The 26,664-nt window shown below is 44.2% G+C and overlaps 1 protein-coding gene across 14 annotated transcripts in view; it reads right to left on the bottom strand.

Moving 5' to 3' along the window:
• Positions 1–18,850: 18,850 nt before the first annotated feature.
• Positions 18,851–26,664, bottom strand: part of NRG1 (neuregulin 1) — a 455,187-nt gene continuing 447,373 nt past the window's right edge. For all 14 annotated transcript variants that reach the window (XM_072921880.1, XM_072921873.1, XM_072921874.1 and 11 more), the window contains one exon: positions 18,851–24,291. In XM_072921880.1, the coding sequence (XP_072777981.1) occupies positions 23,640–24,291 (652 nt within the window). In that variant the 3' untranslated portion in view covers positions 18,851–23,639. The remainder of the gene's footprint in view (positions 24,292–26,664) is intronic.

Raw genomic sequence — 26,664 nt, 5'->3', positions numbered from 1 at the left:
GTCACACTGTCCAAAGGGCTCTTTGGGCACCAGCATGGTTTCTTCTGACTGCTGAAATGGCAACACAATTCCTCTGCAGTTTTTAGTGCCCGTCTTCTAGAACATGTCTGGCAACAAGTGAGCTAATATGACTTGAAAATCAGGATGAAATACCTCATCAATTTGAAATCCATTCTTCTGGGGTGCTTGTCTGAAGGTAAAAAAATATCCCTCAAAACCCCCCCTTTGTTTTTTTAAATCATTGACCTCAGAAAAAACAGTGGATAAATTATATTTTTTCCTATGTCAACTGTTTGTTATCACAGGAAATGTCCTCAGAGTCAGGACTAGCTGTTTTTTGTGTTTTATCTGTGCAGCAAATTCCATTAAGCGAAATCTAATGCCAAAGCTCTAAGATCTGCATTCCTGGGTAATGACTGTTTGGGGGGCATTGTCTTTGAATCAGGAGCAAACACAAGCTGATAAAACACTTGTTGGATTATTTAGTCATGCCATCTTTTGCTGGATAGCTAACACACACATACAAATCACTAGAGGCAAAAATATTTCCTAAGTGGAACATTGATGATTCCTGAAAGATAAAGCAATGGTCTCAGGCAAGAAAGCAACCCTACTGGTGATTAAGCTGTTCCTGACATACATAACAGCCTGAACAAGATCTCCTTCTGCCCCCTCAGAGTGAAAAATCTTGTTTGTCCATGGCACTGCTGTGCAGCAGTGCACATGGTGAAAGAAAACATCACCCTATTGTATCTTCTCAAAAATGTGACTCTGGTTAATTCTTCATCGCTATGCACCATGTAATTTTGTAGGAGCGATTTTGTTTGCCACGTTTGAAAGAGTCTTCTCCCCATCTGTAGAAAGAGATGGCAAATTGGGGCAGAACATCTTGCTCTTCTCGGGGACCAAAGGTCTGACATGATTATCATGCCTAAGAGACTTCTTGTTAGGAAGGTGCTGCACTGCTTGCCTCCCTCAGACACCACACCCTTCTCAAACTCTAAACTCCTCTATGGCACATTAGTGACCAGAGGTGAAGGGCATGTCTCTCTCTTCCCACTTCTCCCTGTTATTTTGAGGTTACAAGAGAATACATACACTTAAGTATCAAATATACTACTAGCCTGGTAGAGTGACACTGTAAACACCTTCTTACAGACTGCTATTTTTAACAGAAATAAATATTTTATTGTTTTTAGCTTAAGGTTGATGAGCTTTCAAAATCATCATCTTACCTGCTAGGTTGCAAAATATGGCTTGTTCCCATTACTTGATTACCCAAGGAACAAGAACTGTTGGATTTATTCAGACCTAAGTGTTTAGCCACTATAATTTTTTGCTCATAAATGGATGCAAGGACCAGATCTGTCTAATAATTGTAGAAACTCTGCAGCATCACAACTGCCATGCTGATCCTAGACCTGATGGATGTTGTTCAGGTTACATGACTGATACCTAAAGGGTCTAGATCCAATTCTAAGGCCACAAGCAGGCTGTTTAGGTTTGCTAACCACTAAAGAGTTAACTGAAGCTCACACACAGAAACAACAGAAAGACTTCTTTCAGAATGGGAAAATTTTATGCTTGTCAATCCAAGATTAGGCCAGGTGTAGCCTTCTTCATCAGTCTGCCTTACTGAGATACAAGAGGTCACAGTCAAAACTAGAAAACTTCCCTATAATTTCTTTTACCAACAGTGTTTTCACAGAATATCTGCTCCAAGTTGCCAGTGCAAAACTGTTTCATATAAGGACAGAAAACCATGGATTGCAGCAAAGTTTTAGTCTGTAATATCTGTTAATCGGTTGCTCTTTTCTGAAGGCCCCAGCTTTCTCTTAAACAGTGGCTCAAGTGCTGTCATTTGGCTGAGGACATCTCTGCCTGGTGGAGTGGTTGAGGACATTCCACACGGTGGAGTGATTTCTCAGATCTGCAGAAAGAGCTAAGTAATGCTCTCTGACTCTCCTCTGGTTTCACATCAGATGCAGAGACATTTCAAAGCAACGAACAGAGAGACTTTAGCACCAGAAGAAAGAGGACAAGCTTACAGCTGTTTAAGCGTGGCACAAGCAAGCTGCAGAGGACTAGAACAGAGGCAGAAAAGGTAACCTCTCTCTGGATCCCCAGCATAAACACTTGTCCAGCTCCGAAATAGAGTGCTCCTGTCTCTGCACAAGAGAGCACAGTCCTGTACTGAGCAGGCACAGACACATGGCAGCAATATGGCATGAGGGAGAAAGCAGCTCAGATCCTTGCTTTGGTGGGTCTATACCAGGTAAAGGACAGCAACTTTGGACTTCCTTTTTCAGAGTGGAAAATAGCACTTCATGCACTACTTTTGGATTACTCCAATGCAAGGCTTCTGCAAATTTCCCTGCTGAAGCTGCTGATTGCAGGGTACTGTATGTACCTTAGCTCTTTTAAGGTCAAAGGCTTTTGCAGATAGACTTGCTGCAAGTTGAAACTTGCAACGGTGCAGTCTGCCTTCTAATTGCAACTCAGCACTTTCCCCCCCAAGTTGCTGTGGTTGGGTTTTGCAGATCCTCTGCTGGAGTGTTCTCTTTTTGTTGTTTTGCTGCTGTTCTCATGGTCTTGCAGCCTTGACTCTCTGCTGTGCAGGGGCTTCCGCAGAAAGTGACTGCCACAAATCTGAGAGTTCTGCCTGCTTTCCCTGCTTTTCCCATTTTTTCCTGCCTGTGGTTGCTTCGGTTTATCCTTGGGAACCTGTTTTATGTAAGCACAAAGATCAACAACCAGGTGGTGTGTAAAGGGGTGCTTTAGTGTTCACAGCATCCCATGAGCAGGGAGTACCAGCAGGGAGTCCTTGTGACTAATGAAAAACTCTATGATTGTTGTGGTGAAGTATTACAGGGGATCATCTGCTGCCCTGGAGATAAAACCAGGAAGATGACACTTGTCTGTCCATTGCCTCTCTCCCAACTGGCTGTCTCAGAGGTTTATCTTGCTTTTCCTTTCTTTTTGTCTCATTCAAATATTACTTTCCCCCAAAAGTAACATCTGCCATAGCACTCAATGTCTGTCAACAGCTACAGATCCTGCTAATAGGGACTGTGTCTCTGTCTCAACATGCTTTGTGCAGCATGTTCTCTGCTGCATGAATTTCAAAGCCAGGGAAATGCCAGTCCTTGGGTAAGGTCTTATGCAGGAGACATTGCACTCATCCTTAAACGTGGGCATGAATTCAGTTTCTGCTCTTGGGCTTCTCTGTGCTGCCTGCAGAGTAGCAGGGACTGTCTGTGAGACAGTAGGGAATCCCTGAGGGCCCCGGGGGCTCCCACTATGTGAACAGCTGTGCTGGAACCCTCAGTGCCAAGATCAGTGAGACGGAGATGCCTGAATGTCCTCAGGAAATTGGATGTGCCTGGCTGACGGAGTACCAGGCAAGAAGTCTGAGGTTCTAAGCAGCATTCTCATGCCCATGATAGAGCTGATGTGGGCTGCTACAGTAGATGCAGTAACACAAACCAGTTGTGATTTATTTTTAACCATGGCCCAGTAAACCTGCTGGAAAATCATTGATCAGCAAGACAAAGATCATTAACTACAAAACCCACCGCTGCTACCTCTGTTGTGTAGGGGTGTTGCTTCCTCTCCTATAAGGAAGGCTTGTGTTTGGGAATGTGTGTCCAGTTGGAAAGAGTGAGAGCTGCTGGGCAGCAGCTACTTTGTCTGACTGAATGAATACCACTGTTTTGATGAGCTTGGTTCCCAATGTTGCTGTGATTATAGTTTAATTGTTCATGTTTTGTCATAGACGTTTTTCATGGATGAGGCATTTGATTTCCACACTGTCATTACACCCGTGCTCTGGATCCAGAGTGCTCTGTCCTTCTGCTGACCTGTTGGCTTGCTGAGCCTATGGGGTTAAGGTGTTAGAAGAGACATGATTTTGGAAAAAAACAGGCAGCTTGCTCCACAGTGGGTAGGAACCATCCGAGGCTTCCTAAGTGTCAGACAAACACAGCAAACAGATGACATCAGCTCTAGATAATGAGACAAAAAGGACTCACATCTGTTAAGAAATGCTCAGGGCCAGCTTCTGACACCCTGCGAGTCTCCTGACTGCCTTACTAATGCATGTGTGGACTTGGAAAAGACACTGGCAGTATTTTCATCAGGCGGTACTCATGCAAGGGGGGAGTGGAGTGGTCTGGGCTCAAGTGCTGCTAAAGTGCTAATGCTCCGGAAATGCCGGGAGCCAGCATTGTCTAAAGGATTAGTACAGTAATTAACAGGCTCTCTAAACACCTCTGAGCTTCCACAAGTTCGGCTTTTAATGACCTCACTCCAGAGGTCGAGGTTTCCTGGCTAGACTACAGCCAGTGGAGGTTATTTGAACTTTATGCAGTTCAGCTAGGTAGTACAATGATTTGATTTCAAAAACAGGAGTTTCCCTCACCACAGCATTACAGCACAGGATATGCCTGTATGTTCCAGTGTGTATCTGCACTTTGTTACTGAGGCCAGCCTAGATGTCCAAGGATCCAGAAAAGCATCAGGCTAGCTTTGGGAGTTGTTATACCAGCACTGCCGCTGGAAAATGAAGATGGACTTCAGGAAGTCTCAGGATTCAATGCAACATTCAGCTGGAGCTTTTCTTGACTGCACAGATCTTGCCTGTTTCTTCCACACCACAACTCTCTCTGGCATCGTGGCAGGTCTGTGACCCATTCTGGGGGTGCCTTTTATCCCTCTCCCAGCAAATTGCTCAAGCAGCAGCATGGTAGTGAGGCCACCTCATGGTTACAGCTGTGTGTCCCTCTTTGATCAGGTGGTGGGTGCCACCTGAAGCATGTCTCAGGACCAGGGCATCCTGAAATCCTGAATTTGTCATGGAGCACCCCTTGCCAGCTCCCCAGAGCAGGCAGGGAGTTGTTGCCCTGTGCTCCCCCTCTCAGACCCACTTTGAGCAGACCTCCTCTCAGAAATGAACCATGTAATCACAGGTCAGACAGCACCTAGTTTTGGGTCTTAAGAAAAGTTGTTCCTGTTCTGACCAAGAGAGATAGCATTGCTAATGCTCCTGGCAGGGCTCAGGACAGGATTTGCCTGAGCAAATTCTCCAGCTGTGCCCAGGAATGGTCCCCTTCCCCCTCCTACTCTCTCTAACTTTGATTGGTGTCTCTTTGTCCCAGGCTATAATGGCCAGCAGTGTCCTTCTCTGTTTCATCCTCCCTGTCTCCTTCCCAAACCTCTTGGATTGCAGCAAGAAACAAGCACAGTGGAACTCAGAGCTGGGGGGCAGCAGGCACAGCCCATGCCAGCCTTCTGGCTGTGAACAGAGGTAACACAGGCAGAAGGGCTGTCCCGTGCTCCCATCCGTCCTGTCCTGTTCCAGGTGCTGTATCTGCCATCTATCCATCCACAGGCAATGGTGGCCAGGAAAAGTGTGACTGGTCTAGGGTTAAAGCAGTCTTTCATTCCTTCTTAACCCAACTCCATAGTCTTTTCCTCTCTGCCTTTCCCCCTCTCTCCCTCTTCTCCTCTCCCTAGGCTCATCTCTTTGGGATGCCCTTCCTACATGGCTGTGGGGAGCCCAGGGGGAGAGGCAATGGGCCCGCCAGCTCCTCCAGGTGCTGTCCTTCTGTCAAGCTGTTGGGGTCTGCCAGCAGGACAGCTGGTACCCTCAGCTGTCCTGAGCAGCCTGAGATACTTAGCACAGAGCCTGTCATCTTGTGCCTGAGGGTGAATGCAAGGAGAGTGAAGGGGAGGGAATACCTCTCCCCGCTGTGCACCTCTCAGAAAGAAAAACAGTTTGTTATGATGCCAGAGCACCAACCGTGTTATTGCTTAATTTGCCTTTCAGGCTTTTTGCAAGGCTTACATCATAGCCTTTCAGTTCAGACCCATATGTTATCAGCTGCTAAAAGGACTAATCTGAAAAAAATCTCTCACCATAACTCTCTGAGCCGCTGAAACAGTTTAAACAGGTACATCATGCTTCTGTTAACACACATAGACATCCATAAAAATGCTAGTCACACAAGCAGATAGATATTTTTCTGCCCCTGAAACCAAAGATTATGCCCAGTTTTGGAAGAGATGTCATCCTGAAACAAGGAAATAAATATAGGTTTTTTTGAAAAGCAGAAATAGACAAAAATTACCTTTGAAAATCTGGGTCAAAATTGACTCCCTTACTTACCTGATCATGTGCTCTGTCTGATATTCTGGGCTGTAGAAAATGGCCAATGTTGATTCATGCCTTGCATACAAGTGCAAGTCCAGCCCTTCAAGGTATTCATAGATAATCCCAAAGGCTGGGTAAAATTTTCTGGAGTTTGTGGCCCTGTCAAGCTCCACTCTCGCTGAGCATGATGTCATGGATGAGATGTCTGCAATTTTGCTGTTTCTTTGCCCTTCTGTTTTGCCATGAGCACAGGAGACTTTTTGATCTTTATCTGTGGGCTTGTGTGTTCTCTGTGGTCAGTACACTTGCTTTTTAACTCCTTTACTGTACCCTTTCCATCCCAAAGCCCCATTTGGGAGGTCCCACCAAGCTTCTCTGCTGTATTTACCCTGCTGGCATCAGCTCAAGATGTTAGGGTGATTAATCCAAAGGCTGAGCTTGAATTCAGACCTCTGAGGTGAAAAGGAGCCCCTCTGCTAGGATTCCTGCATAAAATATGTCAGTCTGGGGGTCAGATGACCTAGCATTTTCACCTACAAACTGGTGGCCCAGTCCTGGAATGGAGGAGCTGTGTAGCTGGCTATAGATACTCTGCTCTGAATGGACTGGGTCTGGTCAGGGCTGGAAGGGAATATTCCCACCCACTTGAAGTGCCTTATCCTGAAGCCCCTCAGCAAGAGACCAGGCATAGGCAGATGCATGGCAGCACAGTGCATGCTGGACAAAGCAGATCCATTCCCCTAGGCACTGGAGAAAGGAATTGCAAATTTGAAGACGATAACTGGATCCAATCCTTCCAGAAGGCTCCTAGAGGAAATACCTTAGCTAAACCTGGGTCAGTGTCCTCGAAACAATTTCTATTGCCTGCCATTAAACAGCCTGAGAACGCTGACATGACTAAACAGACTAACACCTACTTTTTCAGTTTCTTTGCCTCCTTTTAGTATGTCCTTTCTATATGAGACTTTGCATCCAACAGGCCTTTGTCTGCTGGCCTCAGCATTACTGGGTTGAGTACGGAGTCATTTGCACAATCCATATGTGTGCTGTCTGCATTTCTGCAGTCAGGACAGTGCCACTTGAGCAATACACCCAAGAAAACATTTACTATAGCTGGTAAATAGGTTAAATACTGGAGACGGAACAGATTTCTTTCTAAAGATCTCATTAATTTCAGAATTAATCATCTGACACTGTTCAAAGACTGGGTACCTCCCTGCATAAGACTGAATAAAGAGACTACAAGGACTACAACGGAGACAATACCTTGGTTTTCCTTTTATTTTGTCCATAACTTCTGGAAATCCTTTCCTACTGCATTCATTTAGCCTTCAGCACACTTAATCTGAAATTGACTTTGCCTGCCCTCTTGCAGAGTTTTTAAATGCATGAATAGCACTGGATAGGATAGATCAGCATTAAAGCGAGACCAGCCATCTGATCAAATTTCTGGCTTACTCTTGCTGCCTACAGCAACACTGTCTACACATCCAGAAAATGACTTTCTAAGGGGCTGCACTTCAAGGCACAGTTAAAAAAAAATTAATTAACCTTCTTGACTTTTACCTTGCTTAGGCTATTTCCCACTTCCAGAAGTGTGTTTTACTTTTCTTCCAATTGCATGGAAACCAGAATGTAACTTAGCTCCCTCAACTGAAAAAGAAGCCAGACAATACATTTTAACCTGATTAAGGCCTTTATGTTTCAGTTTGTTTATGTTTCGCTTCAGTTTGAAGTGAAAAATCCTTAGAATTGCAGATATATCTTTAAGAGATGTTTCTAATGAAGTAGTTGGAACAGGTAGGGAACAAGGGACCTTCTGCTCTGTTTTGTGCAGATCAAGGTAAGGAAGCAATAGAGTGTCAATGTTTTAGAGCAGCTTTCCCCAGTACGTGACCTTGTGTGGGTCAAATTGTTAACAGAGATAGGGTTTTTAGTAATTACAGCTACAACTAGCATGAGATATAAATGCTGCTGGGCTCCTTGTGAGAAAGGACACTGGTTCAGTAACTGTGGGAGCAGAAGTTGTTCATGGTGAAAACAACAGGCATGGCCAAGGGACAAGGTGTTCCACTGAAGAGCTGCCTGCCTTGGTCTGTCATCACCTTCCACAGTGAAGCTTGATTCAGCTTTCACAGTGCCTGTCCCTGAAGGTCCTGTTCAGGTGGACACTCCTTTCCTTGTGGCTATATACGCCAATTTGTTTTCCCCCTTTGAATAACTGCATGAAGATGATGTCTGTGTGAGTTTAGCTGAGCCTCTGGGCTGAGGCATGCCCTATCCTATAGGCCATGTCACAGAAGTGACAAAACTGGCAGTGGCAAAGGCCAACCTGGTAATTACTGTCTATCCTTGTAAGATGGCCACAGCACACCTCGAAAAACCAAGTTTACCAGCTCCCAGGGTCCTATGGGGCAGCAAGAAAATGTTACCTGGTCTGCTGCTAATCCCTCTGCAGGGACAAAATTGCAGTCCTCCGCAGGTAAAAAGCTGCCTTGGCTGGGAATAAGAGTGACAAGACAGGAACAACACTTTTCTCAAAAGGTGCTTTGGCTTCACCCACCCTGGAGTTAAACTGAGATCTCAGAGAAATATTAGATGGGCAAAAGGTAAAAAGACAAAACTTTGTCCCTGTCTGAGTGCTGTTTCCTAGTGTGGTTTTGTTGTCCGAAGTCAGGGTGGAATTAGAACCAAAGTAACTAGGACAAACATCAGGTTGAGGATTAGTCTCAGCACTTAGGTGGTGTTTTGGAAGATGAGTGTGTTTCTACTCATAAGGATGCAGGAATGCTCTGGTGAGCACCATTCAGATGTGACACTGGCCCAACGCCTGGGAGCCATTAGTGGACAGCCACATAAACATGCCCCAGCCGATAAGTTAAGTCACTCTTTCTCCATTTGTAGTGTAAATGAGGAAAAGCTTCCGTTTCTGGAAGCCTACTGCTATTAATTGCTGAAATCCATTGTAATTTTTTTTCTGCTGTGGAGGGTCTCAGTGCCAGGAGGAAGCAGACCTCTCCCTGCAGTGTGGCAGACTGCCTTGCTGGTTGTTTTATTTCACGTTTATTTTACTCCAGTCCTGACCACACAGGGCTAACTTCTGTCATGCTGTCTCTGGCCACTGTGCACAATTGTTTGCAATGGACAAGAAAACTACTGCTTCTTCAACAGCAACCTTCTATCTAATAAAGCTGGATAACACATTAGTCCCACATGTTTTGTTCCTCCTTGTGGTACTAGTTCTTGATGTGCAGCGAGTATGTTCTTGATAACACACGAGACAGGAGAGATGACTACCGTGCACAGCCTCTCTAGAATTAGCTTTCTAGTAAATAATCAAAGTGCTTGTCCTCCTGGGCCACTGCACTCTGGCTGCAGCATGCAGGAATTAAAAATACATCCATGTATGTGCAAGTCCCAGCTATCCAGCCCAAAGGCCTGTGGTGCTCTCCCTAATAGGGGTATGGCATTCCTAAGTGTTAGAACTATGCTGAATTTCTTCTCTCTCTCATCAGCAAGAAACTTACGTCACTCCTATTCAGTTATGCCTTCAGAACTGTTAATGCCTTTCTTCTCCAAAGGTCCTAAATTCTCATTGCTGTTCAGATGCTTGCCGTACTCCACACAGAGATATCCAAGCAGAATTACTGGGCAGTCAATAGAAAATGGGAGCAGCAGAGAGCTGATCTTTGCTTCCCTGCCTTTGAAGCTGGTCATGGCCTATTTCAAATGTACTCTAGAAAGTCATCTTCAGACATCATGGAACATGACCAGACTGTAATTACTGAGCACGCCAAGCAGCTTTGTTGACTTTCAGCCACCAGCAGAAATATTTTCCTCTCCCTTTCTAGTAATGGCATTAGGGTCAGATAGATTTTTTTTTCTGGGGCAATTTCAAGTACTGACACATTGCATGGGATAGGTATTTCATACTTCAAACAGGCCATTGCAGCTGAAACTTCCTGCAAATTAGCTGAGAGAGAACCCGAACGTATGGCAACAAACTTCAGCTATAACAAGGTTATTTGCTACAGAGCACAGTGACATTATCACTGCCACTTATTAATAGAATTAGCAATCCTATTTTTAATCCCAAGCATTGAATTAGTGATTACTATTAGCAAAATAGTAACTCACAAGCTGCCAGACCTTTGCAGCTTTGTGAATGAAGACAGGGAATATACATTATCTTTTGAGAGGCTTCGGAGTGCTCATCTGCACAACAAAACTGTGATGATATTGAGGCTAATCAGCACATGGAAATCAGGACTACAATCCTTGTAGAAGGTTTTCTGCTCCAGGGCAAATTATTACTCTTCAAAGACCAAGAAAAGCAGCAGTGTTTCTCCTGGGGAAGGGCAGGGGTGAAGACTCTATGCATTTAACCCACTTCTTTTCATTTTTATGTTAAAATGTGAACAACTTTTTTTTTTTTTTTTTTTTTTTTTTTTTCTTTTTCCTCTTAGGGGTGTACAAAAGCATTAATGGCTCATAGGTAGGATTCTTTTTCCCCAGTTACTTGAAAGATTTTGCACTTTCCCAAGCTACTCCTCTGGAATCTGACCTCAGGCATCTTGCTTGTTTAATGCAATAGTGAAAATGGCTGTTTCAGAGAGGCAGAATTCAGCATATGCAATATAGGTAATTTTGTACTTGGTCTGAGTCAAATATCTTGGTGAGAGAGATGGTGTGTAATTTACTAGCCTGAGTACAAGAGCGAGAGTTAGGGCCACTATGTTTAGCCATAGAGATATTTCAGCAACTCCTAGAAATGCCATCTGTTGGGCACAAGTCTAGCTAAGTAGCATTGTGGCCAGTGCATGCTTGGCTCTCTGCTGTCACTGCTATTTTGCTATCAGCAGCAAAGAGGATATCCTCTCCCCTTAGAGGGATACCAGCTTGCAAAATCTAGAGGACTCTCACAGAGAGATCAGATCTTTGGAGTTACTAAGGAATCCTCTGTGACAATCAACAGCTGGATGAGTGCAATTATGTGCTTTAGGCAAAAGAAACATCTTGGATGGGCAGTGGATAATATCCTGCAAGTTCTTGCTACACAGGTACAATGTTTATCTATAGGTGAATGGGACAGCTGGTTACGAAACTGCAGTCACTGGACACTTGTGTCAGTGCTCAGATGTACAAGGGTGAGGCTCCATGTTGGTAGTGGGTGAGACCATCTGCTGTTGAGTGCTTTTTGTGCCCCCAGGCTTCGAAGGATGCTAACCCAGCCTGCAGGCTGCAGGTTTCCATTGCATTTCACCATCCCAGGTCCCACCCACCACCCCTCCAAGAAATCAGGGGAAACATTTGCTCTTTGGTGCAAGAGATTGTTCAGCTTCTAAGTCACCGGATGCCTCTGTTCTGAAGTAATTCTCACTACCATAGCTGTCATAGCAGAGTATTGACACAGTGTCTGGTTTCAGGCCAATACATAGAAAGTCAAGCTGTGCATTTGTTTCCTCCCCTGGGCTGGCAGGAGCACTGCTGACATCCTGAGTGACTCGGCTTGCTTCAGGGTGAAAGTTATGGCTAGGTGTCTTCAAGCCGAGGGGCTTCCCTGCCAGAGTGGGAGCACTTAACACCCCTGGAAGCAAGCTGCAGCCAAGATTGGCTGACCCTTGGAACCTCCACACATGCCAGGGGCTTGACACACTACAACGCATGCAGCCGCCTGTTTAGAGCAGTACTTTGAAATATTTTGGAGCTCCCAGGGAATCCAGGTCTCTGGGTGACAGACTGAAAGGGGGTTTGAACCTCTGCTCTGAAATTCAGCATCATCAGTTTCCACAGGCAGTATGGTCCATTTCCCATCACCTCAGTTTGAGATGAAGAGTATCTTGCTCAGTGGATGTGACAAAGCTAAATATGGACTCTTTGGCAAAGCTGTTAATCTTCTACTTCTGAGACAATCTCATGGCATCAGCTTTGTTCTTCCCGCCCTCCCCCCCCCCCCCCAATCTCTTTTTATTTTTAAAAATCTAAATGATGTGGTGCATGCACATGGAAATAAGGTGGGAAACAGACAAAATTAGGTCTTTTAGATCCTGAACCAAAAATATTTTCTAAGAGCAGCCTGGAAGTACATGCTGACATTGATGATGTGATCCTGGTGAAATAACAAAGAAGGAGCAGAAAGCATTGCTGTTCCCCTGCAGCTGAAGACCTACTGCAATCACCCTGGGACCAAGCTGAGAGCTGTTCTGCTGCTGAGCCAGTACAGCTCCTGTCAGTCAAATGAATTTGCAAGACGGAAAGTGAAGTTTACTAAAAATACCATGGTTCCCACATCTTAAACCCTAAACCATAATTTTAACTAATTATGAGAGGCACGGGAGTAATTAGATAAGCTCTGGACTGTGTTGGGCAGCAAAATAAAGAGCTGCTTGTAGAATCACTGTGATAATAATCCTGTTAACTCGACTTTATGTTACCTGAACTTCAAATCTGTTACCTCAGTGATCAGAGCTTGTAACAGGCCATGCAAGTTATATTTGAAGGAAGCTGGTACTTGGTTTACTACATAAAAGTTCCTTTCTGCTATTCCATTGATGTGACCCAGAATGTGTGATTTAGTACCACGACAACTGAGAGGCTGATTATAAAACAGACACAAGATAGCTGTAGTCTGCCAGTTCTTATTTGGAGTTTTATTACTTTCAGCTTTATTTCATAATCATTAGCCATCAGATAAATACTGCATGTTTTAGTTGTATATGATAAGATGGTGTGTGCAGATAGTTAACTAAGTTGACTAAATGTCATGGTTTGACACTGGCACGATGCCAGTGCCCCCCCCCCCATGAAAATGCAATCTCTCAACTGAATGCTGTGAAATGCGATCAAGAACAGAGTAAAGCAGGCCCAAGCCTAATAACAAGAAAAAAATCTTTATTAAACTACTACCACTATGCTACTATAAAAGAGGGAAAAAAAACCAAAACAAACCACACACAATTCAAAATTAAAACCTTCTAAAGCATTCCTCCTCCTACCACCCAACTCCAACAAACCACAGTGAGACACAATCTGGACCCCAATCAGGTTTCCACCTTCCAGACAATTGATACTCAGTCCATTGAGGGAGACAGGAGTCTCTCCTGTGCCACAGACCCCCCAGGAAACACATCTGCCACATCCTGTGCTTCCATGTCACCACATGGCACCGCCCGGAGAAAAAAGTTTGCCAGTGGTGATGCTCTCCTTTCCATGCACAGTGCTCTCACCACCAATGCATGGATGGACAGACTGCTTTTTAGGATTTTTCCTTTCAAGGATGCCCTGCCAAGAGGGGAAAAAACAACAGTTCAGTTTTTCATTTTTGTGATCAACAGTCCCCCCCATTTTCCCCTGGGGCTGAGGATCTGAGAACAGAGATCTTCTTCTCTTCTTCTTCTCTGAAGACAGGGGGCACTACTATAAACCTCCGTAGCTTTTCTCTGTTCGCTCCACTTCTGTCTTTTCCCAGCTGAAGCAGGTCTCTTTGGCTCACCGGCATCCTCCTAAAATACAGTCTCTCTTGGAGGAGAAGATCAGTTCAATCTGTGGCTACCAAGAAAAAGTCCAGCCAAACAGCCACTCCATCATCTCCTCCCACCTAGAACTTCTCCTTCCAACATCCCAGGTCCCAGGTTGTCTCTCTTCCTCTCTTTTCAAACCAAGGAGGAGAAAAATTTCACAAAGCTTTCATTTCTCAAGAAGGGTTAAAAGTCCTGACTCCCAGAGATGGCTCGCTGCCCAGGCTCCAGCTCCCACAGGCGGCTGGGCACCTTGCGGCCCCCCCACTCTTCTGCCCCGCGGTGAACTGCTGATAAAACCACCGCTGTCTCTTTTTCTCTCTTGGGAGAGAGAGAGAGACTCTGGGGGGGAATGGAGACATCCCAGATTTCTACACCCTTCCATCTGCAAGGGGCCAGCCCGGTTCCAGTCCCTCCACCCTTGGACCTACCTCTGAAGGCCACATGGCTTCTCCCCTCCCCCACCCAGCTCGTGGCCGGGCAGGGGAGAGACCTGCACTGACCGCTGACCGGAACTCAAGAGGGCAAGTTTTCCTGGAAATTCTGCTTTTAACCCCTCTGTGTTCTCAGAGGCGTGTCTACCTTCAATTGGTCAATGTCCAAATTGACCTCTTCCTTCTGGAAAAATTCTTTTTCCGTGTCAAACCATGACACTAAATTACAGGCCACTTTTAATTATTAAGATGGTTCATGTATCACTAGGATGCCATTAATTTGTTTTCTGGAGCTTTGATTAGGGGATGACTTTGAAACAGGATGCTGAATTTCTGATTCTTGGATTTATACTGTGGCATTCTTCTAAGTGGCCTTTATTTCCTAATTGGCCTTTATTTTTGGATTACTGCTTTCACAGCACGAGTAGTTCCCTTCGGTTTTCCTAGGAATGCTGCTCTAGGCACAGGTCTTCTCATATACATTGAGCAGATTACGGTCTGTTTTTGTGGAGGATCTAACTCACCTCACCCTCAGCTTTGGGGCCTTTAGGGTGAGGAAGGGGAGCACAAGATGGGAACATCCTCAGAACCAGAATATGGGATGTGGAGTTGTGTTATTTTATGTTTTGTTGCGTTTATATTATGTACGCGGTTTTGTTCAATGTACTCCTATATTGTAGTTGGTTTGTTCCATGTACCCCATTATTGTATTTGGTTCACCCCCAAGTTTCCCGCCTTTCCTCTCCTGTCAATCCTCCCCAAAAGTGCATAGTCATTCCCCTGTCCCCTCCCAGGTGCCTTGTCCGTCATCCAGCATCCCAGCCCATCCATCCAGAAGCTTCCACGCAGGGCGTCGGGTGATTGGGCAAGGGCCTGGGGCCCCTCCCATACTCCTTTCCCATTGGTCCCCTCACCATGTCAGCCCATACACGAGCCACTCCCCACTGTTTCCCCACTGGTTGTGTTACTCCCCTCCTACCCAGTTTATAAACCGATGTCACCCTCCCCCCGATGCCTTCTCCGGCAGGCACCAACACTGTTTGTTGGTTCTCTGTGTTCTGCATTGGATTTATTAAAGGAGATTTAAGCCCCCGGATTAGGACCATCTTCTTTTCTTTGCCGTGGGGATCCGGTTGCCTCCTTTCTACCCACCCAGCGCTCCCCTAAACCCAAGGCGGTCCAGCGGGGAGCGCTGGGAACCTGCTCGCTCCTCTCCCGAGTGGAGAGCTAGCGGGGGCGGAAGCAAGCTTTCGGGAGGGAGTGCGGCAATGGGACAATAATTGCTCTTTGGAAATTGTCTCTCTTTGCCACATAGAGAAGGCCCAAGGCCCACCATTTGGGACTTTTTGTTTTGTTTGTGGTTTTTTCTTGGTTGTTTTTTTTTTTTTTTTTTTTTTGGGATTGAAGCCATTGTTCTAGGGTTATTTCAATTAAATGAGGGGCACATGGCCACCTTTTAAGCTGGAGTCCCCTTAATCTTCCACCTTGCCAGTCCCTTCTCAGCTGTGGTCCTGTGAAAGTTCCTCTGCAGCCTGTGCAACTGGGGAAGAAAAAGGCATTCCCTTTCCATATTTTCACAGCTGTACAGGACACATACCACCCTCAATTTTTTCCTTTCTGAAGTGAAAAAATGTTTTCTCTTGGATGCAGGCAGTTTTGCAGCTGCTGAATGGCCTTGTTGTGACATTTTTTCCTTTCCTGTCACCAAGCATGCACTGAACATCAGGAAATCATTACAGAAAATTGAGAGACTGTATGTGTGTGTATGTGTACACATAGAGAACGCATAACCCAACTGATGCAGTAATGTGCAGGGTAAGTTAAAATACCTCCCACACAATATCTGGCTTCTGAAGCATGGCTCCAAATTGGCCATTACCAGGGTAATGACTTAATCAGTTGTTAACAATCGCTGTACTCTCTACCAACTGATGTGCATATAACCTTGCAAAGACTCCCTTGACACCTCCTCTGCTGCTGTCATCAAATGAGCTGGCCTTATTTCAGGTGTTTGCAGTGCTGCCAGGTTTCCTCTCTAGTTCCTAAGGCATTACATCAGTGCAGGGAACTCCTGCTATCCCCAAGGAAACCCAGCAGCTGCCATTCACGTTAGAAGCCCAGTTTCCAACTAAAGTTGGTGCTTGGCTACCTTCTGGAGTTAAAATCTTAGAGAGCAAGGTTTAGCTTTCAAGGAAATTATTCCATTCATGCTGAAGGCTTTGTCTCAGTTTTTGACAGCCCCTGCAATGCTTAGAAAGTGCAGCACTCTAAATACCTTCTGGAGTCACCATATTGTGCCCAACCCCAGTGACACGATTTTTCAGATTGCATTGGCCTGATCTTGTTCCATCTCTTCCTTGCTGGAAGATGTTGAACTGTCCTTCAGTCCTTGTCTCCATGTGTGGAAATGGGGACATCAGGAGGATATCAGTGATTTATGACATTTCTCCTGCCAGCTTTAGTGTAGAGGCATGTGAAATAACTTTTACAATCAGTAGAACTTTTCTAATGAGAGCTACTCTGAAATAACTCCAGCAAAAGGTCATAGCATCAGGTAGAAAAGGCACTCTGGGATCAGAAATCCCTAAGGCTCCATTTTTTTTTTTTTTTGAAAGTCAGAATGAGATTTAGCCCTGAATGTGCCATTATCAAAGATCTGTTGTCCCTAAAGAAGAGCTATCAGACTTATAACCTATGCACAGTCCATGTTGCTTTGCTTCTGCTGCACAGGTTAATCATCACTAACTAACTGAAACCTCTCAAGGCATTTGACATAGTTTTCTTTCCATCAGTTGTAACTGAGAACAGCGAGAATTAACTTGGGGAATGCATTCTCCAAATCATGTGCTCATAACTGGGTGGAGTTGGCATGCTGAGAGCATACCCAGCTGTGGGCTGCAGAAATGAGAAGGGTTTGCCTGATTTTCCTGTAGTGTTCCCTGATGCCATCTGCTTCCAGACCTTGTGGGGAAGTGGAGAGGCAGAGGCTTGGCAAAGAAAGCCAATAGGATAAAGACAACATGGACTTACAAACAACTTTTGCAAGGACAGACATTTGGGATACGCAAGATGTGCTCCCTAAAGCTTTCTTGTCTGTATCAAATGTGTCACGAGGTCCTTAGTCCTGTTGACTCTGTTGGTTCCTATGGTACTTAATTGCTTTGGAAATCATCTACCTCCACTTTCATGCATGAAAGGACAGTGGGGATGTCTGAGGAGGAGTCTCAAAGCAGTCCATTCCAAGATCCTGCAATGGAAGGACCAACCATGCTTTTCTCCACTGTAGCACTGTGCCATAACGTGCTAGCTTGGGCTGGCTGTGAGGTGACAAAGCCCTATACAGCTAAGACATTCAGGTGAGGCAAACAGCCTAAGCATCCAGCCTCACAGCCACAGGATCCCTCCACATGAAACAGACAGGGAAGCTGTCCGAGGGAAACTGAGATCAGACTGGGCCACCAGGTCTTTAGTCTCTGCGTTGAGAACAAGGGAAGGGGGAGAGTGACAGAAATGCCTTGCCAGTAATTTCCTCCCTTTGTCCCCCTCTGTCCCTCCCTCCCTCCCTTCCTCCCTCCTGCCCTCCCTGTCTCTGTTCCTCCCTCCCTCCGTCCCTCTGTCCCTCCATTCCTTCATCCCTCCGTACCTCCATCCTCCCATTCTTCCACCCATTCTCAGTTTGGCATCTCATTCTGCGCTCACAGGTAGGCCAGGGAGCACTAGCCCTGGGAACAAATGGATGTGAAACACATCCAAATTGTTTTTACTGCATTCCTCTCTCCTCTGCTCATGCCTGGATTTTCTTCTCTTGTTTAATGCTCGTTAACAGCAAATGGCTTTACATACTTATATTATGTAAGCACAGCTAGATCGGATATTTGCCCTCCTTCTTTCCAAGTGTGGCAGAGAGCTGGAGAAGGGGAAAAGCAGCAGTATACACAGTATTCCCAATTTATACAATCTCCACGTTTTCAGTTCAGTTATTTCCCGCATCTGATGTGTTTTTCATGGATTTAGTAATCCTTGTTGGATTGATGCCTAAAATCGGGCCCCCACCATGAACCCATGGAAACTTTTACAATCCACAATCCCTTCCAGCAAGTAATTCTCCCAAGTTCCCTACCTCTTACACGAAGACCTACATCTTTCTGGGAATATGGTGCCCAGTAGTTTTGATTGATAAGTCCGTTTCTTTTATTGGAAGAGGTATTAAACATCCAGTCCTTTCTTACCTTCTACAAGATAAGTATGTTTCAACAGACCTTTAAAATCTTCTCTCTGCTGTCCTTTCTTTCTGAATAATGATATTCAGCCTACCCAGTGCTCCCCAGACCTCACCAGCTCCAGGTATTTACTCATCTGGGCTGCTCTTCAAACCCTTCCCTGTTATATTATTTCTGTCCTGAGACAAGAAGACCAGGACCACTGATTGTATTTACAACTGGCACAAATAATGAATTTATATCGAGGCATGGTGGTGCCATCTAAGAGTTCCTGGTATCTGCTTTGCTTTATTGACTGTTGCTGAACAGTGAGGTGACATTTTTGTAGAGCAGCCTCCCACAGTCCCAAGACTGTGTAATTTCCGCCCCCCAACTCCTCCCTCTCCCCAAACCCCATCCATCTTAAGCAGTAATGGTCAGGGTAGAGCTAATAATTCTAACTTAAGAAACTAAAAATGATTGTAGGAGCAAGAGTGTCTGCCAGAGACCCCCCCACAGGGATGAGTCAGAAATCTCAAGGAACAGTGATCCACAACAATAGAACAAGACCTTTACAACAATGTTTGGATACAGAAAGATGGTAGCTACTGACCTGGCACAGTCTGCTGAGCAGATGGGCCAGGACCACACATAAACAATTTAATCCAGCACCTCTTTTACTGAAAATGAATAACAAAACCTTAATAAATCAACAATTACTTATTGCTGTATTTGGGGTAATAAATTCTTTAGTTTATCAGTAGCTTGTGGCTTCCACAGCATATTCTTTGAACAGTTTGCCTTTCAGTTACATCCCCTTTCTCTCCTGAACAATAAATTAGCATTTGTCTTTTTTTTAAAGGAAAAGAGGGGAAAAAGAGGATATATTACAATTTCTTCAAAGTAAAAGGAAAAATGCAACATCTTTGTGACATATATCTTAAAATAATATGAGGATAACTTTCTCTGAGTGTTAGATGCCTATGCATAAATAATAAAGGATGTTATGTTATTTACAGTGTTACACAATAAAACTAAGAGCGTCTCATTTAACACAATATCCATAAAGACAGTAAATAATGAAAAAACATCCACATATGTACACGACATATTTACAATAGAGTAGAGAATTACAAATGATGATAATTGGCCATGTTCTTTGTCTGCCCTTCTCTGCAGCATTTCATAGGTGCTTTTTTGTTTCTCACTAGAGAAGTAAGACCCAGGTAATGGTAAGTAGCCATACTGCAGAGCCAAGAAGTGCTCAACAGGTTGAGAGGTGTGTCCTTTGGGGAGACACCAGTTTGCTATCCTGGATGCTCAGGAAACTGCTTGCAATGTGTGTGAGAGAAGCAGGAAGATGCAGCATTGTTGTTTTGAAGTACTGGAAAGAAGGAGCTTTCCTGTTTCCCTGATAAAGGCAGTGATTGATCTCTTAAACCTGGGTGTGTTGGGGTGGCTCAAGTGAGGAAGGGAATAACTGGGCCAAAAGGAGGGAGTAGGCTTTTCTCTGTTGCATGAGAATCTGTATGGAGCTGTAATGATTTACACCCCTTCAACAGGCAGGCTGTACCAGGTTGTGCACAACATAATCCAGCTATACACTCTTGAAAGAAGCCTTTCAACTTGGAACAATTCCTGCATATAAACACAGGAAAAACTCATGTCTCAAACTAAATGGCATGGAAACAAACCAGGACAATCTTAATAACTCTGCCACCACTGGAATATTTTCCCCTCTCTTCAAAGTATGGTTATTCTTGCCATGACTTTCAGCCAAAGAACAGGTAAGCATCACACAGTGATGGCTCAAGGGTGTTGGGACTGCCTAGCTCAAAGGTCTGGGAAATGAAGCAAGTATCCCCAACAGGGAAGCTGGCCTTTTCCATAGGCACTTGCTGGCTCTGCTCTGTGCTGCTGCAGCCTCCAGCCTCTTGGCCAGCAGGAACTGGCTGCAGCCCGCCAGCAGCACCTGTGGCCAGGTAGACTCACTAACTTCTGGGTGTGGACCTGACTGATGTGAAACACCCTCACAGAGCGATAAACACCAGTTTAGAGGTGAGGGTCTGTGTCCTCCTACCGCTTCTGTGCGCGCCAAGCCAGGGCAATTCCTGAATTCGCTGCTGCATGAATTGTGCTGTAAGGCTGGGTTCTTCACAAAGATCTAAGGGCTTAGGCAGCCATATCCCCAATTGTATTTTCTTGTTCTTAGGTCCATGTGAAGTCTCCAGCCTAATTTCATGCTTGCCCTATAACACACTGTGTATGTTCCGAGGGGAAGGAATAACAGGAACTGCACAGCAATTTGACTTTGAGGCACTACAACAGAAGAGGTGTGACATTTTTCCCTAGACCTATACCAAATAAATCTCACATGTACAGCTCCCAAAAATGGAATTGCTCCTTCATTTTGTACTGTCCCTCCAAAATAACCGTGTTAGTAGTCAAATAATCTACTCAATGTCAAGGCATGTTCCCTTTCCATCCTCATTAATCTGTCTGGGCTATTATAGATACTCCAATGAGAGCTGGCCTTGTGGTTGATATATACTGAAGAGTGTACAAATTACCTATGTTATAATCTCTATTCTGCCACTAAGATGGGTGATTTTGGGGCAAATCTCATTTTCTCTGCCATCCTTTTTCTGTCTCATCTGTCGTGCAAGGTCTTTGCAGTGTCAGAGGCCTTCCTGAAGGGACAGATATTCAAGTGCCCAAGGAAACTCAACAGTGCAAATCTTTTGGAAACTTGTGGCCTTCATTAGGAAAGCCCACCTGGCCCTCCGTATTACTGAGTTGCAGAGTTACTGGAGAGGTGGATATTCTGCTGCATGGGATTGCAGATAAACAGGTATGACTAAAGGGATGAAAATGAGAATATGGTGTATAGAATTTGTAGAGAGCTTTTGTTTCAGTCTGCAAAGGCAAAGTGTGTTCAAGTACATGCCAGCTAGGGAAAAATTGCAAAGGGGACTTAAGTCCAGACAGTATGTACTTGCCATCTCCCATTGATTTCTCAAATAAGCAGTGCCATTTCAGCCACTTCATGGCCCAAAGATGTGCTAGTTTCCTAGCCTTTTGGTTCTATCACTAACATTCTAGTGGACAACTCTGTTTCCTGTACTAAAGTGTGGTTTTTTTTTTTTTTTTTTTTTTTTTTTTCCTGCTGAATCTGGTGTTCAGGTAGACTAACCTGTGTTCTTACTAATGTTATGTGGTTCTTTATACCTTGAGGAACTCACTGATTTTTGTCATACTGGCAAAGCCTTCTTTTGCTATACTTTTCTTTCAGTCTTAAATCAATGGGACACCTTGTTCAGCAAAACTCTTAGGCACATGCTTAACTTTTTGCATGTGCTGGATGTGTCAATGACAGTCTAGCACATGCTGAAGGTAACTTTTGCTGGGATTAGCATAAGCATATGCTTGAACAATTTACTGATCTGGGACTTTTTGTTTCTCAGGTTTGCATCTCACAAATTTTCCTTGATGTATTTCTCTTCATTTAACTAGGACCAGAATGTGGCCCAAAGGATGAGTGTAGTTTGGCTGAAAATATTTTTGTCTTGACAGGGCTCTTATTTAGAGCTCAGTAATACCTGTAAAACATATGTTCTCATTTTCAGAATCCCCAGAGTCCAGGAAAAACATTTGTTTTCCACATCAATCCTGAGTCAATGCTGTGCCAGCTGAACACATAACAAAAAAGTCAAAATAATAGAAGAGGCAGAGTGACCCTGACTAAACTGATAGGAATTCAGTGCAAAAGAGACCATTTGCTTCTGTCTGGATGGATGCATTTGCTCCACACTGACAGCATCCTTGCTCATTACTAGGCAATGACTTCTAACTGTCACTGGCTATATAAACACTGATATTAAATAGTCACACATGGGTTACTAGGGCTGTAACTCACATGGTGTGCTTGCCTTCATAAATGGGCTCTGCATCAGCCCTGCCTCTCGAAACCCTGGTAATGGAGTCAGTAAAGGTGAGTGGAAATAAACTCCATACATCTGCTTTGTCCTCCATACATCTGCCCTCCTACATGCCTATACTTTTTAACCATTCAGACAATCATGTTCTTCTTCCCTGAAAGGCCTTTTTATGTCCAAGAATAAGCCTTACTCCAACAGCAACTCTAACAAGGTATTGCTAGAAGCTTGTCAGGGTTCTTTCTGAGGAAAGGAAAAAGGGGCAGAAAATTGATGGGAAACAAAAGAACAAATAGTGTATTAGAAATCAACATTAAGAAATAGAGGTGAAAACTGATTGCACTTTTATTAGTGGCATTTGTTTTCCAGCTAGATCTCTTCCTTGTTTGATTACAGATATCTATTATATTTGCCCCATTAACATAAACTAATATAAATGTTTTCTTTTTTTAATTTTTTTTTTGTTTTCTTCTTTTTTTTTCCTTTTTTTTTTTATTTAAATAGAATATTGGGTTCAAAGCCTCAGCTAACTTAAACCCATTTCCTAAGGGATAACTAGAACAATTAGTATCTGGAAAATAATGAAATGGCAGCTCCTAGTGATTACAAGCTGACCTCTGATTAATAATATATTTGATTTAAAATCACAGTATTACTTTCTTTCTATAAGTAACATTATTTAATGCAGGTTGGCTTTTTTTTTTGTTTGTATGTTTTTTGTTATCCTGCTGTAATTAATAGTAGCATGCTGTTTGATCTACTATTATCCCAGTGCTCAAAGAAGCAAACCTTTTGGCTGGCAGAGAGCAGACAAAACTCATCTCATATACGGAAAGCAAATAAAAGTTCTCATATAAGAAACTTTTTTTTTTTTTTACTTTTTTATCTTTTTTTTTAATCTTTTTTTTTTTTTTCCCCTTTCTGACTCTGTGTGTGTGTATGTGTGTGTTTTTCTGGTGGAGTAGGGTGGGAGTGCCATTACAGGGCTTTCTGATTTGGAGACTCTACAGCAAGCGACCAGAGGGACTTCTGCAATTCTTGCAAATCATATATCCAGTCATTATAATGCAGTGCACAAAAAAGCTAGGACAACTGAGGGCTAAAAGGTTTTGCAAAATACTATGGGACAGTCATCATTGTAACTGTACAAAACTTGCTCTCAACTTAACATAACATAAAGGCACCATTGATATCTTTCCCCATTTTTGAAATACTGTAAAAAATTGCTACATATGGCACATAACACATTTGTACATACGTATATTTAATTTATAAAAGTTTTTTTTTCCCCTCCTGTCTTCTATCAGCGGAATTGCTAAAATAAAATAAATCGTTTAATTTAAAGGTGGAATACTTCATTATATAAAATAAAGTTTTACATGTGAATCTATGTGTTTTATGTTTTATACAGCAATAGGGTCTTGGTTAGCTATCACACTGGACAACCTTGCTTGCAACTCTTCTGGTGTGGAGAAGCGATTTGCCGGGTTAGTCCTGGTTTCAGCCAGCCGGAAGGCGCTGGCTGGCTCCAGACCGGCTGCCCCGGGGTTCGGTATGCTCAGGAATGGTGTATCCTCACCTATTCTTTCATCTTCGGTTTCGGTCTCAGAGCTGCTGCTCTCAGAGCTTGTGTCAGAGTCCAGCTCCACCCTGCTGGAAATGTGGCCGTTGGGCTTTGTTCTTTTGACCCTCCGGCTGTTGGTGAGTTTCTTTGGAGGCTCCTGTGCTGGTTCGTACTCCTGCGTGGTCTCGTACTCCTCGTCCTCCACGATGCGCAGAGGGCTCGGCGGCAGGCTGCTGCTCTCGTGGGTGGCGTTGTGGTGAAAGGAGTTGAACTGCTGAAGGTGGTGGTCGTACTTCTCATGCAGCTGCAGTGGAGTCACCAGGAGCAGCGGTCGCTCCTCTTCTATGAAGGGGCTCACCGCCACTGAAGGGATGGAGACGGTCAAGCTGGAGGCCGGCGGTGACATTGTGGAAGGGCGGGACTTGGGAGAAGTTGGAGTGTGAAAATCGACGGGTGACATGCGAGCTGGTGTGGTCATAGCTGAGACATACCTGAAGAAAAGAGATGGGGACAGGTTGCAAGCACAGGAGCAGTGGCGACCTGTACACACAGCAACTCGTGTGGACTGGGAGAGAAATGGCAGGGATTCCCTTAAGATCCCCAGCATCCTCACACAGGGCTACTAAGGAACCTTTCCTGTTCCTATTAATCCTATAAACTGCTGGCTTCTGGGACTCTGGGTAAAAACATAAGAAAGCAGGAGGAGCACAGCGAAACTCCCAGATCCCAGCCATGGAGTTGTTGTAAATTTTTTACCAGAATAACTTTCTGGAATGAATCCAGGAATGGGATTCAGAGACAGACAGGCTGCCAGAAACAAAATGCATTTGCAAAAGGAAAACAGCTGCTGCACTTCTGGAAGGATTTGACCAGAATCTGGGGTACATGCAAACAGACAGGGGGAAAGAAAGGAAGGGAACTGAAGGACAGTCCTCTTGGGGCTTCACCCTCTTCTGGCAACCAAACTGTCTCAGGCTAGGGAGGAAAGTAATGTTTGGATAAAATATAGAGCCAGATTCTGCTAATTTTAATCACCAAGGGTAGTCAGAGAAGCATTTGTAGCACTATCCCAGGAGCTCTGTGCTGCTGCACTCCTGGGTGCTAGTTACCCTGGCTGGTAGATCTATCTGCAAAGAAGCACAGAGTATCATTTGTCCTCATATGGGAACAAATGCTGAAAGACAGGATTGTCTGGCCTTGTGCCCATGATTTCTCTGCAAAATTTGTCCCTGTTTCTGTGGGAAGGGTAGTGGTCAGAAGTTATTTCTGAAAATGAAGCTCAGGTGCCATTACAGGGTTTGTCCCAAAGAAACAGAACAGAAAATGTGGAGCTCTCAACTAGTTTTAATCAACAGACATGCTATGAGGTCATGTGGATTCATGCCAGGTGAGGATCTGCCTAAAACCACTTGATCAAAAGCACAGTGCCCAGCATGACACTTTGCATGGTCTGGCTTTGCTTTTATCCTTATCCTAAATTCACCTGCCCGAATTTCATTTGTGTCTAAAGTTAAAATTGTTCTAAGCTCCATCACAGGCCTATTGAGAAAAGCTCTATGTCTATGATTGATGTAGTTATTTAGTTGTCCATTAGTGGTTTATTTATCTGAGCCCGAAATTACCAAAATAAACCTGAATCCATCTTTCTTATCCAATCCATGACTCACTTGCACATATTACACTTGATAAAAATGGAGATACAGGAAAAAGGAGAAAATGGGACAGATTCTGGACAGATGTGCAGTAGCATAAATTGATTTCACTAGAGGCACATTGATTGCACATTCATTTACATGAACTGAGGAGCCAGAGAAAGGAAAAAAACAAATCTGGATTTATGCATGGGAATTAATCAAGTTGGTTAAGCAAAGGGCAATGAATAGATTTGTGCATTGGATGAGTTAAGTAATTCTTTCTGCTTCCACGAGTGAGCTTTTCATCCCTTTCACATTTTTAATAGGCATTTTCTGAAAAACGGAAGCCTTTCTACTTTCCCAGTTGGTACACTGTTAGATATATGTCTTCATGACATGCTGGATTTTAGCTACACTGATTCTGTTAACCTGTTGAGTTGGCTAAATGTGTTCAATGTACTGTGCAGGCTTCCAACAGGGTCAAGTTACTCATACTGGAGTGTTGTGCATTCACACATTTCTGGTCTATTCCCCCACACCCTAACAGGGCAGTGCTAACTAGCTGCTGTCTGCAGTCTGTGGCTCAGGAGCTGAACTCGTGCAGCTCCAGCCCATCCTGAAAGGAAGGTTAAAAGGTGATTGATTTATCCAGCTTCATGGCCAACTATGCTGGCTCAGTGAAAGGGGATCAGAGCATACCCGTGGCCATCCAGCACACATTAACTTGTTATATGCTGCCAGCTCCATCATACAGTCCAGCCTTTTGTGCAGAGACAGTGTTTTTTGATCTTCTCTCCAGTAAGACAGCTAAGGACATCCAAGATAAAACTGGTTGTGCCCTCTGCTTGTGTACACAGGTGGCAGGACATGGGATCCAGGAAATGTATGGGGTAAGGCAAAACAACCTCTTGTAATATCCGTTCAATTTAATTTGAAAACTAAGGGAATACAGCCTTGGTTTACCAGTTCACAGTACAGCAACATTTGATGGCTTCAGGAAGTAATTTGTCAGCTCCTACATTCCTTTATGTTTCTGAGTAATTTTTAGTTCCAAATAACTCTCACTTTCTCCCTTATATACACAAGCCATCTCAGGAACAATTGGCAATGTATTTCCTGCTGGCTAAAAAAAGATGAGGCCTAAAATTAATGCCCAGGGAACTATCGTCTCCCATGAAGCAAATCTGTGATTGCTTCAGGCATAGGCTAGGCTGTCAATGCCTGATGAAT

Source organism: Taeniopygia guttata, chromosome Z (genome assembly GCF_048771995.1).
Source record: "Taeniopygia guttata chromosome Z, bTaeGut7.mat, whole genome shotgun sequence".
Lineage (NCBI taxonomy): Eukaryota > Metazoa > Chordata > Aves > Passeriformes > Estrildidae > Taeniopygia > Taeniopygia guttata.
This window is presented reverse-complemented; position numbering and strand designations above follow the sequence as displayed.